The 16,434-nt window shown below is 38.9% G+C and overlaps 1 protein-coding gene across 6 annotated transcripts in view; it reads right to left on the bottom strand.

Annotated features, from left to right (window-relative positions):
• The window catches only part of ARHGAP6 (Rho GTPase activating protein 6), a 336,756-nt gene that overhangs the window by 37,675 nt on the left and 282,647 nt on the right, over window positions 1-16,434 (bottom strand). For all 6 annotated transcript variants that reach the window (XM_055702111.1, XM_027798654.2, XM_055702112.1 and 3 more), the window contains one exon: window positions 5,473-5,544. In XM_055702111.1, coding sequence (XP_055558086.1) covers window positions 5,473-5,544 — 72 coding nt within the window. The remainder of the gene's footprint in view (window positions 1-5,472; window positions 5,545-16,434) is intronic.

Genomic DNA, 16,434 nt, shown 5'->3' with positions numbered 1-16,434 from the left:
TTTATCTGCTAATCAAATGATGATATCCTGGATGGTGACCCATACAGTTAGCTTACTTGACCTCATCACCATGTCCACGTATAGTTTCAAAGACTTCTCTGAAGTTTCAGCTGGTGAAAATTGTGGTTTCCATCCCACAAACCATAACAGTCTATTAAGAACCAGTGAGGTCTATATTCTAGACCCTAATGAGGCCTTTGATGCTAATAAAGTGAAGAGCATACAAGACACCAACTTACTCCCTTCTCCAGCTAGTCAGAGCTCATTGACCTTCAAGGACTGAATTCTCAATTCTTCTCAATTACTCAGACTTGTTCTGTGCATAGGTCTTGAGAAATACCTCTAAATTTACCCTGCATAGCTGGGAAGTAAACGTGGAAGACCTTTTCAGGAGTTCTGAGCTATGGAAAAATCAAACATCTACTGCTGGATCTGCGAATGCCACAGAGCTGTCAGGAAAGCCATGTCCCAGGAACTCCAGCATACAGAGTGGCTCTGCCAAGGCCCCTCAGATGAACCTGCCTAGTATTTATATTGAAGCACAAGCAGAAAGGATGATTCTCAGTTGCTCAACAAATCACGTAACAAGTGATTATTATTTCTGAGCAGGTAGGGATTACTGGAACCAAGGCAATACGGAGCTGGTTTATTGACAAAATCTTCTAGGAGAAATCCTTTCTGGGAAGCATCTCTCTCAGGAATGCCTGTGTGTACTTTCCAAGTAGGCATGCTTACGCTGACCCCCATATCACTGGCAGGAGACAGACAAAAGGCTCCGCTTCTGCTGCCATCAACATTAGTGGTGAATCGGTAAGGGAACAGTCCTGAGTCGCCAGCATGCAGAGCATCCTGAGAATTTCTTATTCCAAGCAGCACTGATATTTTACTGCTCCTCCAGCCCAAGTACTGTTTGTCAGCAGCTAAAGCAAATGTTTGGAGGTATATGTACACTGCATGATTGAGAGTCAATATGGCCATTAATAACAAGGAGGCTGGTTAGAGAAAAGCAAAGACACTCAATGATGGAAGCTGAAAATATTGCTTAAATATCTGGGCAGAGTGCAGCTCTCCTGTTTCATCAGTTTATATCCAGCAAGCTTTGCTATATCCTGCTCTGGTGAGTCATTCAGAGATGTAAAAACAATTTTAAAACCACTTGTTTTAGAATTTTCCCCATTTTAACGAGATGATGGCAGATGTAAAAAAGGACAAAATAAAGACATGAATCTCATTTTAAATGCATTTAATTCTACGTTAGTGTGTCTTTGTTGGCCTTCAGAAGTATAAGAGTTTGCTGAAATTCTCAACAGATAGATTGATCGACCGATCCATCTAAATAAAAAGTGATGTTAGGAGACTAAAAACTCCACAGATTGGACCAAGTTCTAAAATGAGTCATTAAATCTCCAAATAGTCTTAGAAGAAATGAGTATTATATACTTTTGGTTATGTCTTTTAAGTGCAGATACTCAGTGGGGTGAGGTGAAGGAGAACAGTCTTGGGCGCAAATTGGAGAGAGGTGGTACCTCCCCAGAGAGAACAACTCCAGAATTCTACATTCTAGGGTGGTTCAGTACAAGTCAGTGCTGAAGGAGAGGGCTTGTCAGGCAAGACCAAGGATGCAAAAGTCCTCCCTGTTCCTTCTCAGGAACTGCCAACACCTGAAGACACAACACTGGCCGCATGCACTACAAGCTGCACAAGGCTCATATTTCATGCACCCTGAAGCAAAATCTCCATCACGCATGGCTTCCTGCACCAGGGGCACTATTACATGGTGCTGTGTGATCATCAGGATTAACCTTCAGGAACCTACCTATTAACACAAAAAAAAAAGGCTTTTCAGGTGGCACATACTCCATGCAAAAGCTAACAACACAGCTACTTCAGCTGTTATTTGTCCTGGTATGTGGGGTCTCCCAGGATGGGATATAGGAAACTCAAAATGTTTGGAATTAACTACGTACTCTTCAAACTGCAACTGTGCTTACAAAAGTGATGGTGAAGGGACAAAAATGCTGTTTGCGTTAAGGCAGCCACAACTCGTCTATAAAATGTTCTGGAAATCAGCTTTCCTGCTTCCCCTCTGATGTCCTGCAGCCTGGTCTTGCTGTTTCCCTCTCATCACAGTGCAGCTGGACTAGTTACCAAACAAAAAGAAAAACCAAACCAAAACAAAACCACAAAAACTCAAAACGAAACAGATGGAAGGCATGAGGACTAGGGACCTGCCCCGGCCCTGCACTAAGTGCTCCCTCCTTCTGTGTGAGCACACCCACGTCCACTGTGTGGAGTGTTTGTTTTGGACTGGTTGCCCAGAAATGGAAGATACTCTCTTTATAAAATCAATGGTAGAAATGTTTGTTAAAAAACTACCGTGGAACAGACCAGGATAATACCTGTAGCTCGCTGTGACACACATGCTGAGGGAGGTTAACTCTGACTTTGGGTGGCACAGAGACCACTGTTCAGGGAAAGTGGGGCTTGGATAAGCTTATCCTTATGGCGACCAGCAGCATGAGGCCTTACATTTTTCTTTCCAGAGCCAGCTCATCACCTGAAAGCTGGGTCATGCTGTCCCCCCTAACTCCTGAGGCTGGGGGAGATGCTGGTGCTGCTGCTTCCCACAGGGAAACAGCCACCTTTCACCAACTGTGCCAGGCTAATGGCCCACATGGCACAATCCAGCACCCTCCTAGTTGACCATCCCCTTGGCTGTCATGGATTAAGAGTCTGCTCAGCAAGTATCCATGGGGCAGATGATCTTTAATAACTCAGAAGGGCAGAGAAAAGTACACCAGAAACAACCATGGACAGAAACCCTGAGAAGCAGGGCGCCATATGCTGCTGTCTAGGCTATTTTTGCCTAACATTTGCTGTTGACAACAAAGAAGAGCCAACATGACTTTATTTTCACTCTGCTGACACAACTTGGTTGGGAACCTGACTCCTTCCAAATTCCTGGCCCTCTTTATTCTTACTGATCAACCTGATGTCCTGAAGGAAGGAAAGAAATACAAATTCTGCTGTTTGCACAGTGCTGAGGTACTTTCTCCTCAGGGGGTGCTCCTACAGTATTTTATACATGGAGAGAGCATGTAAGACATATCTATAAATGAGAATAAGGCAGTGGAAGATGGGAGAAAGAGGATAAAGCAGAGGGGTACATGTTTGAAATGCCTGAAGTTAAAAGAAGAAGGAAGAAAAGATAAAAAAAGGAATTAAAATTAAGAGACTCAGCATAGTGTAAAAACGCTTGGGTATAGTTAACCAGAAGATATGGACAATGCTGCAAAACAGGAAGTAGATAAATACATACAAGGATGAATAAGTACGAAGTGCTGACCTTTGCTGTGGGCAACTACTGAGCCCTAAAGAGCCAAGTGCACTCAGAAAAATCCATCAGATTAAAACCAGAAAGTATCCCCAAAGTTGTTAACTGATTGGAGTATAAATGTTACCATGCAGGGCAGACAAACAAAAAAATCCTTGAACAGAAATGTAACAGCAGAAAATAACGTTATCTGTATGTAAGTGCTCAACCAGTACAGTTGTGTAATTATCAGAAACAGGTGTCAGCTGAAATAAAACAAGGCTGTAAGGAAATCACGAGTACAGGGCAATGTAAGAAAAATTGTTTGAAAGATCTTCGGCAGCAAAGAATCTAGAGGAATAAAGAGCAACTCTGGGTTAAGAATACAGAGCAACTCCAGGTTAAGCATTTGTATGCATCACCAAAGGAAGTTATCACTTCTCAAGGCACCACACCAAAAAGGCATTAAAGGAGCTCTGGAATTGCAATTGCAAAGATCCACCAGGTTTGGGTGACATGACAAAATTTGGTCTTCGGTGAATTATCAAATCAATTTATTATTGCTCAAATCTGCTACTGCAATGAAAAATGTGAGAATAAAAAGATAAACTATATTTAACTCTCAAAAGAGCTTCTAAATAGGAGACTATCAAAGTCCTCCTACCCATATGAGGGGGGAAATAAAAGCGTTCAGTGCATCAACAATTTGTGAGACACAGAATGTTTAAAAGATAAAAAAAAAAAAAAGGCAGTAAGTGATTAGCCATTTCTGATGCAGAACACTGCACAGACTACTATGAAGATCAGTGTCTGGCAAATGCACTGAAAAGTAGGGAAGGTTTTGCAACAGAACTGTGTTGCTTTGCACTTCTAACTGCACGGAGAACTATAGGAAAAAAACCAAGAAAACAAAGTAACATAATGACTAATTAATTACAGTGCAGCCAAATGTAATGCTTTGATAGGAGCAGTACAAAATAGATTATTCCCCAAAGGTGGCTATAAAAAACATTCAACCACTAAATGTGTTCCTTCAAGACTCCCTCTGCATATGGGCTCAGTCCTACATCAAGCAATTCTCATAAAAAATGAAAGATTTGGTACTTGCAATGCAACATGGGAGGCCACTGGATTTATCCAAACAAATATGTCAGGAGACTTTCAGTTTTAGAAAGGCAAACGTTTTCCATAGCCATTTTAAAATCAAGAAAATAATAATCCCATATATGAAGTCATCAAACTAACAAAAATTAAAAGGAAAGCATTTACTTGCTGACAAATATCTAAAGTAACTTTGAAATGGGGATGTTCATTTTTTCAATGGACTTTTGAAGTTCCATCCTTCTGCCAAACAATTACAACCAATAACATCAGAGTTACCAGATCACTTCTCTTGTTACAAATTTGTGCTTTTGTGTGTGCACCTTTGTGAAACTGGGGTGTTAATACTGAGTTTTACCACCACTTTTCCAGAACTTCTTTTCCAGGAAGGAGCACAAAATTAGATGCACCTACGTGCAGAAAACTGCAATGGCAGAGACACTTTTCAGCTCTCAACATCCAGACTTAGTTTAAATGGCTGCAAATTACAGGTCAAGTCCAGTGGATTAGAACCCAGCCCACAAAGCTGATTAGTGTCCACACAAAAGAGTACAATTGTATCTGTAAATCCGTGTCACATGGAGTCTAATAAAATCCAACTGATTGGTAATACTGAAGCATTTATGTATTTTAAACAACAGCTATATTCCTAAGGTTAAAAAAACAGAAAAGCAAACCAACTGACTTGCTTGGGCAGGGCTGGGTTCACATGCTTTGCAAATTGAAAGAGGAGAGTGCAAAGGCAGGTAAACAACTGGATTATATTACCCAGACCACACTCTGCAATGAATGGTGAAAATGGGGAGAAAGAGCAATGAAGAAAAGATGCAGTCCTTTAACTCCTCCTTTCTCCCAGGAAATAAGCTTTCAATTGAAGAGATCTGGGTAATACTAATGACAAACAGAAAAGATAAAACGTATTTTTCACCTGGGAAGTAAATACCTGGGCAGCACACCAGTAACATTCTCCTACTTCATAATGTATACATGTAAGACTGAAGAAATCTCATATGCAAAACTAAGGCCTGACCAGTAAATATGTACTCATTTTATTTTACCTTTGTCTCTGTTCTTCTCCTTTCCTAATGAGTCCAGTTTCTTTCTTAATGATTTCTTCCTCTTTTGTCCATCTGTAAGAGGAAAAAGGAAAAAAAAAAGAAAAGGGAAGTAAGTGAGGAGAAAGAATGCTGAACAAACCGCGGCACAAGCGGTAAGAACATGGAGTGAGATGGCCACAGCACTTGGGGTCAGGAAGGGTGTTGAGGTACATTTCACAAAGGCTGAGGACTATTACAGTCCTTCAGCCCAAAGGAGTGCTGCTTTGTTCACCCACATGATGAGGCTTTACCGGGGAACTAAAATACATCACTGCGTGCTGATGGGCATTCTACACACGCGTGGTCACACAGCCTACATGGCGGAATGGTAAGCTCATTTTGAAGACTTAACAATGAAGGTTTGCTGCTGGATGCTCCTATAGCAACATACCATAAACCTAAAAGGTACTGGTTAGCCCTCTGCCATGGTCACATGACTGTGGTTCAGGTGTGGAGCTGAAGGTAGTATTTGGAAAGGGAGGATTGATAACCTCCAGGATAAATTCTGCATACCAGTCTTACCAGTTTGTGATAGCTGACCACCTTCACACAACCCATCTGATCCGAACTCACACAGGGAACTTGCAGTTTGGCACAGCATGTCCAGATCGGTTCAGAAAGATTAGAGTCTCAGAGAAATTATTGTTCTGACACCCTATATATAATCCAAGTTTTCACTAAGGTATTAAAGACCAAAGATTTTAAGCAACAGTGTAGGCAGGTTCGTTCTTGAAACAATTATGGCAAAAGGTTGGCTGTCATTATTTCCTTCAGCAGCATCTTTTATAATGAAAAGCCAACAAAAATGCATTTTATTTATTAGGTCTCAGCAAATACCAGGGATTAAGACATGGGCCTGCTTTAACTTGCACTTTAAGTTCCAAAAACTTATAAAGGGTCTAACGTCAGGACTAATGCTAATGCTAACAGAAGCACCACTCCACCTAATTAATGAATGTACCTTTTACCTTACTGGTTTTGTAATAGGGCAAAAACTCAAAAATGAACACATTGTATCTGTGTTTCACTTCTATAGTAAGAAGGTCACCAAATAATCTGCCTCAACAAGTTTTTCTAGTTATGTAAGCCAGTGTCTTAAGTGCTCTTTTACAGCAGGGAACATACCATAGGGGAGTGAAGTGGATCTCCATCAATTAACTCTCATCTCCGCAATTAGGGGTCATGAGAGAACACAAGCTGTTTCCCCACAGTTTTCCCTCAACTGCTATTGAAAGCCATGTCCAGATAATTAGTCAACAGACAGCTGGACAAATTCTGAGTTTTTCACAGCTAGTTAATATCCTTTTACTTTAAAATTAACTTTTTTTTTTACCTTATGTAACTATGGTTTGATTAACTCCACTGGCACACTTGCACTCTGCATTTAGAGCATATTTGCTCCCAGCACTCACTTAACTATGATACTTGGTTTTTGTCGCTTAGGTAGATCATCATTAGCCAGTTATGTTAATTCTCCTTTTTCTTCACCTGCTCTGGTGAGAATTCATCTCTCTGAAGGAAGTCTGAGTAGAATGGATAAGGTATTCTGGATGAGAATTCAGCAGTATAATGGTGGTAATTCATTGCCTGATACAGTCTATGATTAGATTTTCCTTTTCTGTAGATGCATGACGAGTTCATAACTCAAAGTCATACTTTGATTGATTAATATACTCAGTCTTTTCATACCTTCTGACATTTCCAGTTGATAAGACTGAGTTTATTACAGAAATTCTTTCACCTCTTGGCAATATGAATAGTCGGTAGCCTGCTTACATACATGACAGTACTGCTGGTTTTTATAAGGTTACCCACCACTATTATGTTCTGGCTTTATAAACATATTAAATAATTTCCAAATTATTTTTCATGTTATAAATTCAAATTACTGCATCACAGTAGGCTTTTGATAAATGACTTCTATTTCTTTGGAGCCTTACAGCCTTATTCTCCAAAGACCCATTCATTGTTAAGCCGACATTCTACTGAAGTCTACTGAGACGTAAAAATGAGAATAAAAGTTGAAATTGGATATAAAATAGTGTGTTTTACTATTATACCTATACAATGGCAACTTCTGGAGTGTTTCAGTGTCCTGAAATACAGCAAAAAATTAATGCTATTCAATATTGAATACAGAAACGAAGAGCACTCATATCCACATCAAAAACAGGTTAACAACTTCTATAGCCAAACTATCAATACTTTCTCATGAACCTTGTTCTTAATGGATGATTCTTTCAACACCAGCAGTGACGTAATTCCTTAGTAAATGACAGGCTGGGACAACATTTGTGCATTTGCCTCTGCAAGCCTAGATTTTTGGATACAAGTGATACTCGTGCCCAGAGGAATGTAAGAAGCAGCAAGCAATTTTGGAGGAGACAAACCAGAAAATACAGAAGAGTGCACCCTGTGCACTCCAGCAAAGAAAGAGATTGCTGAGTGATAGAAGACAGACACCTAGCTTCATCAAATGGGAGCAGTTCCACTGAAGGCAGCGGAGCTACAACCACTTACATTTACAGTTTACCCCATGGCAAGAGAAAGAATTGCATATGAAAATAAGACTGAGTGGAATCTCAGTGAAAAGCTAAAGCTTAGCAGATCTGCCAAGAGGTCTAAGGTCAGTTCCAGCTCTCCTCCTCCCTAGCAAAAGACATGAATAATTAAAATCTATATTCTGTAAAAAAAATAAATAAATGTTTTGAAATGATTGTTGATTCACGTTACATCAGGTATGAACACTGCTGAAATATTCATAACATGCTTAAAGATGTGCAACTCTAGCAGTTTTACATCTTAAATTAACCCAATTCATAGCAATAATGCTTAGTCCTTATTATCTGCAGTCTGTTTTGAGAATATAATTAATATCCAAAGCATCCTTGGGAAACAGGCAAAGCATTATTACCCATGCATAATACCTACTGTACGTTTTAAAATTAAAAGCAAATATTTATGCAAAATAGTATTCTATCAGCCCAAAGTACTATTAAATATGGACTGGTATTTTAATTCACAGTTTGGGAATGTTTAAACCACAAAGTGATAAATGTTGGGCTTTTATCCAGCCTTTTCTGTCTATAATTATCAACTAAAGGCTTCTTTCTATAGGTCAACAATATATTACTACTTCAACAGATTCCACTCAAGAATATTAACAAGAGAAGTACTCAAAAGACAACAACTGTCAAAGTGAAGGAAGCTGCAATTTTTTTCTTCATTTACCCATTCTGATTTTTCTGAGGAACACCCTCCCAGACAGCTGTGCAGATTAGTTTCTCCAGAAATGAACTTGGTTTGTTCAATGTTCACTAATTTATGTTCATTGCATTTTTCACTGCAATGCATACATCACTCTCTGGGCATCTATATATTAAGACTAGCATGATGAATTTTTAAAAGACCAAGAGTCTAGAATCAAACTCCTGAGTGCATATTAAATTGTTACATGACCTGTTTTTCCAAAGTGCTGAGCACTTCCAGGTTCAGTTAATGCCAAAAAGACTTTTCTATTTGAAAAATTAGGTCATCTTTTTAGAACTCTCTCAGTGAACCACAGCCTACAGAACACAAAAGAGTATTTGCACTGACATACCAACTTTGGACAAGAATTGAGGAGTTAGACTTCTGGGATTATTATTTTTTAAATTTTGGGTTAGGGTTGAAATTAACCTGCAGTGTCATCACTAACACCATTTAATTAGCAGTTACACTCTCAAATCCTAGATTCTATAGAGTCCATTTCAGGGCCTAAATTTTACTCTGAGACCATGATTCTAAAAACTAGGTAAGAAGAAGCCATTTTCATGCTGATGATATATAAATTTCCACTCTAAAAGCTAAAGAAAGAGAACTTTGTATTTTTTTAAATGACAGATTACTCTGTTGCTTTACACATGACCACCTACCAGCGCCATGTATGACTCCAAGAGAGACAGTGCAGGCTGAATCATGTTACTATTATTTACTTCCAGTACTGCTTTACTCATTTTAAAGTTAGGAAAATTCACAAGTCTATTTGGTAGATGCAGGTGCTGCTCAGCATAAGCAAAAGCATCACCAAGTACACAGAATTTGTTCAAGGTGATAAAGTTGGTGGCACATCTAGACTTAAGGTTCAGGAACTCTTTAGCCACCAGTTTCATATTTTATCTCTTAATATTAAGCCACTATACTGTGAAGCCCTAATCCAGTATGCTTTTCGTAATTAGTATAATATGCAGAAGAAAGTATGACAGCACCTGAGCTTTCGAAGTAATTTTTATGACACTATTATAATATTAGGCTTCAGATCATGGGAAGTACCTTGTCAATAAGCTTGAAGTGAATCTGTAACAAAATTATGATTCCTCAGCACTTTCTTTCCTTATACATGGGCTTGTGGATTATATATAAGAAAGGATGTTCTTTTTACTTTAGATGCCAGGACACTTTTTTGTTAATCAAACACATAATTCATAAATTCATACAGAGACTTTAACTTAGTGGGTTTCTGACAAAAGAGATCTTCTGTTGCTTATCAGGTTACTGATTAAATAGAACTCACCTTCCCATCTATCGCTAACCTCCTTTGCTTAAAGAATTGTGTTTCTTGCCCATTTAGGGAAGAAAATTTGTTGTGTTCTATAATTAAGGGTTATTTTCACACAGCGTAAGGAGAGGGGTTATGTGAGAGATGAAGATCATAGCTCATTTAACAAAACAGAAATGGATGAAAAGAATGATGTTGTGAGCTTTCTAAAATGCTTTTTCATAGTAGTTATATTCATGGGTGTTTTCCCTTAATAGGCATTAGTAATTGGATCTAATTGCATTTAAAGAGGAAAAAAAATAGAATGTGTTTTCTAAAAGTGTAATCCATTCTGTCTTGAAAATTACTACCACTGACACCACAAAGCACCAAGTATGACCTCTCTTGAGGACTTGTCAGTTCACTCATCGAGACAGACGCATTTCCCAAGAGCTAGCCTCCCACACGCAGCCTGTGAGCCAAACGTTAAGCTACAGTCTCTCTTGCCTGCACATTACCATAAGTAATAGAGACCTTGCGATCAGAAAGCACTGCTAAATTCTGTTGACAGCACAAGACAAGACTGTGCTTCGTTCACTGACAGTTGCACTGTGTGGTTGAAGTCACTTTGCTGGGTCACTATACAAAGCAAATTTGCTTCCGAATGCACAGTTGGAGCCACCCTACTGAAGAAGGTGGTGCTGTTTTTTTACTTAGCCATTTCTGTGACTATAAAAGTCCATGTTCAAATATTTATTTAGATTAGCTTCTTGTTAAAAGGCCCTGTCCCCATACAGTAACTTCCGAAGAACTGCCAGCTGCAGCACAGATGGAAGGTAAACAACTTCAACCAGGGAACCAGGAATTATGGTTTTTGGCACATAAGCAATATGAAAATAGAAGGGGTGAGCCTACAGGCATTACCCAACCGAGAGGGAGTGAACCAAAGGGTAACTTGCTATACATTTTTCTCTGGGAAGGTCTTTTGATGGAGCACATGCCTAGTGTCAATATTGGAAGTAAAACCTGCCTCTGGGTAGATTGAAATTAGAGGGAACCACTCCTTCTATACTTCAGGGCAGTATTTGCTACACTGAGACTGATGACAGTCACAAAACAGTAATGTGATGCAGCAGGTACAAGACAAAATACAGGCACTGTATTTTTTCATATTGTAGCAGCATCTGCAGTGTGGCAGCAGCTTTCCTAAACTCAAAAGGTAAGTAAGATCCTAACTTAAACAGATTGTGGTACATCAGATACTTTGCTGCTGTCCTTCTCTCCACATGGAAGGCACTCAGAAACCACGATGATGGGCAGAGGTTTAAAAGCTTTGAGAAAGACTGAAAAATATCCCCTGCTTGGAGGGCTTTCATAACTGACAGAAAATAGGTCAAAAATTGTCTATGTATACTACTACATCAAAACAACTACAGTAAAATAAAATATTTTAGCTGTACTGAACAAAACCCAAACCCCAAAAAACTAGAACACCAAATTCCAAACAATCAATGAACAGCAGCCTTGATGCTGTAGTTTGAGATAGAAAACCACAAGTAACAGCTCGAAAACTGCCTTCAGTCCACTAGGGGCAAGGGAAAATTGACTGTCTCCTGGCATCAGTTACCTAAATAAAAAGTTTTACAATATGGAGGGTAGAGAGTAGTTTGATAGTTTGATGCCATTCCTAGTCAAAGCGACTCTCAATTTGATAAGAAAGAGAAATAACTTTAATCCCACAGTACTGGGCAGGCTAGAAGCAGACCAGACATTAAATTGCCACCATTTACCTGGCATCGAACTTCTCGTGCATCGGTAAGCTGGCTTGCATGCCAACACTGGCAGGTGAAGCAGCAACAAAGTTTCTTTACAGCTCCCTTAAAGCTTTCCCCCAGGTTGCTCTTGGTGTGAACAAGGGTTGAGCTCTTCAAATGAAGAGGAAACCCCCAACTCTCTGGAACTGGGGGGACCCACTCACAGAGGCAGTTCAGGGCACCCAGGTCTCCCCTGTCTTCTGACCACCATTTCGTTATTACGAGCCCTTCATACTTGTCAGACTCTTACCTTACAAGAGCTGTGTAAGAAAATAAAATGGCCTTCAATAACTTGCTCCTCCAGGACTAATTAAACTAGTCCACAATATTCCTGCTCAGAGCCTTAACAAAGAAATGAAGTGAGAAAGAAGCCTTTGGTGCAAGGAAGTGAAATCATGGTGCAGAAAGGTCTCTCACTGGACAGGTTGGTGGCCCCAATAATCAAGATGATATCCCTTTCAGAAATGACCAACAGATCTTTCTTATAATGTTTCACTGTAATAATTATCTGTCCTCTGTATCATCAATCATCTAGCTTGTATCTTTTTTTACTAATAGACAGGAACAGGTGTTAAAATGTAAAGAAAAAAGGTGTGATGACCTCTGCAGAAAACACTTGGGTCAACTTCCTGCACAGAAATAGAGTCACATAGACATTTATCTAACCTATTACTAAAAACCTTCAGCAGGAGATTAGTTCTCCATTAAATCTTGAGGTAGCCTTCTCAGTGTAAAAAGCCCAGTACAAAGATAGATATAGTACTGCAGCTCTGATAAAAGAAATCTATCTGTAGTCACCTTATCTTTCCTAATCAGTATTTAGAGACATATCTTGCGCCTCTGGCACCAACCACAACGACTCCACTGAAACCATGCCTTTGAAGAAAATTTAGAAACTAACTCTTCTACCTAAGGCAAGAAGAAACTCTCATCACAAATACATCCCTGCTGCACTTTCAAAAGGAGCAATACACATAAGGTAACAAAAGTAAATCTAATTTTCAACTGAAAGTTTTGAAATATTTATACCAGAGGTATATATGTTAAAATAAAGCTCTGCCGAAGACAAGTAGAACATGGAAATTAGCAGGCTGCAAAGTCAGTGTTCTTAACAAAGATTCAAAAGCTTCTCCCATGGGATATATTTATTGGTATTTATTCTTTGGCTTTGAATTGTAATAAAGCACAAAATCTTAAGTCACTATAGAATCACCACACACACGGAATATTTGCAAAGAAAGCACAGGGCAGCCCAGTCAAGTGTTGAAAAACAAAGGGCCAGTGCTACATCAAGTACTAAAGACAGATTTGGCAGAACACTATCAACTGTTACACTAGTGCTCTTATACAGATTTAGAAAACGAACAAGAGGAATCAAATTGCTGTCCCTGTTCCCTTCCTCCACCTTCACAAACCACACCTACACAACAGGTAGATTCTCAGAAGTTACACAAATATTTTTTTTTAAGGTGTTGCATTACACACTCATTCTTCTGTGTTCAGATTAAAGGTGCCACTGATTTCACCAAGAAGCCTGGCATTTTCTCCTTCTGTTCCGTATTCATACAGCACTGCAGAAAATGCATGCTGCTTCTCGATCAAAGCTCCTAGCTATTTACCAAAATACAAACTAAGTATTAAAAAGGCAAACTTTTTTGTTGTTGTTTGTAGGGGGTAAAACGTGTTATGTGATACAAGAAAATCTTGGGAATCAATTTGCTAAGTCTTTTATGTCTCAATGGTGGCAAAAAGTCAAATTTGGGAAAAAAATCACAAGAAGAAATTTCTGTAAATCTCCTTATTAGGAGAAAAAAATATATAATTTTGGGCTTGCTTATCTCCCTGTCTGGAAAACCTCCTGTCACCTTCACTTTGACAAACTCCTGTACAGCAGAGTGCAAGCCTGCATGCTTTTACAAGCAGCTGAGACTTCTCCTAGCTTAAAACATTAAGTCATTTTTATTTTCTTTTTTCACACTGAGAGATACTGGTTTTATTTTCTCAGGAGGAAAAAAAAAAATCCTCAAAAAAATCCATGTTTCCATGGAAAATATGAATTGGAAGGATGAGGGGAAGCTTCCATCTAAAAATCAGCAACATATACAGTTTTCATCTCAAGTCTGATACAGCAAGTCTGATACAATAAATCCAAGATATAGTAATGTAGCATAAAGGAGCAGAATTTAGCTCACAGTCTTTCTTGTCTTTAATACAATCCTCGTGAACACCGCTACATTGAAAGAAAATCCATGGACTCACAGGACCATGTTAAAGACAGTATTTATATGAGAAGAATTAGTAGAGGTTGGCATTAAAAGGGGTGGTAATAATCCTCTTCACTTGAAAGATATACTGATGCCAACTCCAAAGCACCCAGTCTGTAATCCCAAAGCTCCACAAAATATAGGCTACAGTTTACTTAGATGTTTTCCACTGTTACAACAGCCTACAAATATAGAACATGGTCAGTGATTAAAAACAATGAACAGTTTGGAGTCCTCACAAAAATGCAAGTCCAGATAAAAATCACAGTCAGCCTCAGTGTTAAGGAAAATGGATAATGAAATACAATGATGAGTAACGTAAGCAAAAAACAGATCAAAAAACCTACTCCCTGCCAAAATAAACAAGAAGTGGAGAACGCGTAACTCTGAATTCCTATTTTTATTCAGAGCTTAACTGGAACGTACTGGGGGCAAAGTGCACCAATGAACAATAAAAATTCAGAAAACCCAATTATGCATGTATTCTTCTATTTCAGAGATAGGGTTGTCTCAGCGCTCAGTCTGTAATCACACACTTATCTAGCCCTGCTCCTTCAAATTCATCACCTTACTAAAGCAAGTCGTACAGGAGACTAACACACAGTTTGTGAACAGATGCACAGTGTCACACACCTGGTGGAACTGGCTACAAAATGTGCATACAAAAATGTATGCCAGCACGTGTTCAAGCAGCATAAGCAGTACCTTCCCTTAAATGACTGAGTCTGCGTTCAGGTTTCCAAACCCAACCTTAGGTTGCATTCGTTAAAACTAATCCAATAAACTGAGAACTAGACTTTGCAATAAAATTAAGGGTTACCTTCTTTCTCCCCAGATATCCCAGTAAGTTTAAAAAAAAAACCAAACACAACACAAACGATTCTCTTAGAAGATGGAACACTTGCTGTAATTACTGAAACCACCGTGTATGACTTAGTTGCTGTTAACGACAAGAAAGTGTGTGGATATACATTCTTGACATAGGTGGCATCAACACAGTGAACAGACTTCCTAGTAAAGGCAGTTAATCTTTTATCAAGTTTTGTACACTAGCTAAAAAAGCTGGGTAACGTTTAGTCTCAGTTCTGGAAAGTGAGGACAAATTCTGTGGCCCACCTTTCGATTTTCACTCCAAAATATTTGAGGAACATTAAAATAAACCCAAAGGTACAAAGTAAAAGTATGCAACTCTTGTACCAAAGCATAAATAGACTTTGGTACACGGTGCATGTTAAAACCAAAACACTACATCAACATAACATTAAGGCTGTGACCCAAGCCAACAAATGCAAGATAATTCATTGGAGATGGATGTTCCAGCATTAGCTCAACCTACTGCATGTACTACAATCTGTTGCATCTGATTTGTTAACAATCCTGGGCCAACACATAACCTCAATATTCAACCTTAGATACATCAGTCTTGCGTTTTGGAGATGAGATGGGACAAAGCTATTTAAACACATCAATTTGAAGATAAGGGACTGAACTCTTGGGCTAACAGTCTTCCTACAAAAAAATGAAGTTTGATACCATCCCTGTAATACTCCACTGAAACATGAGTTAATACTGGGAATCATTATTATCAATTATAAGGAAAGAATGACATATGAAAAATAAAAAGATACTTTGAGGGTGCTTGCTTAGTAGAACTTCTAAACTGACTGAGCCCAAACCTCTGAAATCTGACTTCATGCACACTCAAGAGTTCCTGCATCAACTTTCCTCACAGCTGAAATTCTGGCCTGAAATAATTTGGGATGTTAAAACCAAAAATGTTTAATAAGGAAAAGACTGATATTCTGTGAAAGTCTGTGCAAAACCTAGATAATATATTCCTCTTGCTGACTCAAATTCTACTCCATCCATGTTAAGTTAATATTTCTGAACTTTAACAGGAGAATTCAGCGTAATTTTTTATTTCTTTCCCCTTTTACAGAGAACAGAAGAACAACTTTTTCTAAGTAGTGTTCCTTTACCCCAGTGTCCCATAACTGGCTAGTCCTACAAACTTCTTCATCACAAGAACCATTTCTGATTCCTGGACCTCCCAAGTCCTCTCAGTATTTTCACCTTCCCCATCTTCAAGAGTTATTTTGAATATGTCATCAACTTAAAGGTGAACATCAGGCTATCAGGAGGCCTCATCAGTTCTGCAACCTTAAGCTGACAGATCTGCTAAACTAAGATTAAACACATCTACAAAATTATCCATTCTTTGAGCCCCTATTTTTATTATGTGATTCAGGGGACATTTCAACTCACAAATCAGCGGGGCAGGGGGCAGCTCTCTCCTAAAAGCAGAGGGTCTTTTGATTTGTTGAACCTT

Source organism: Falco cherrug, chromosome 2 (genome assembly GCF_023634085.1).
Source record: "Falco cherrug isolate bFalChe1 chromosome 2, bFalChe1.pri, whole genome shotgun sequence".
Taxonomy (NCBI): Eukaryota; Metazoa; Chordata; class Aves; order Falconiformes; family Falconidae; genus Falco; species Falco cherrug.
This window is presented reverse-complemented; position numbering and strand designations above follow the sequence as displayed.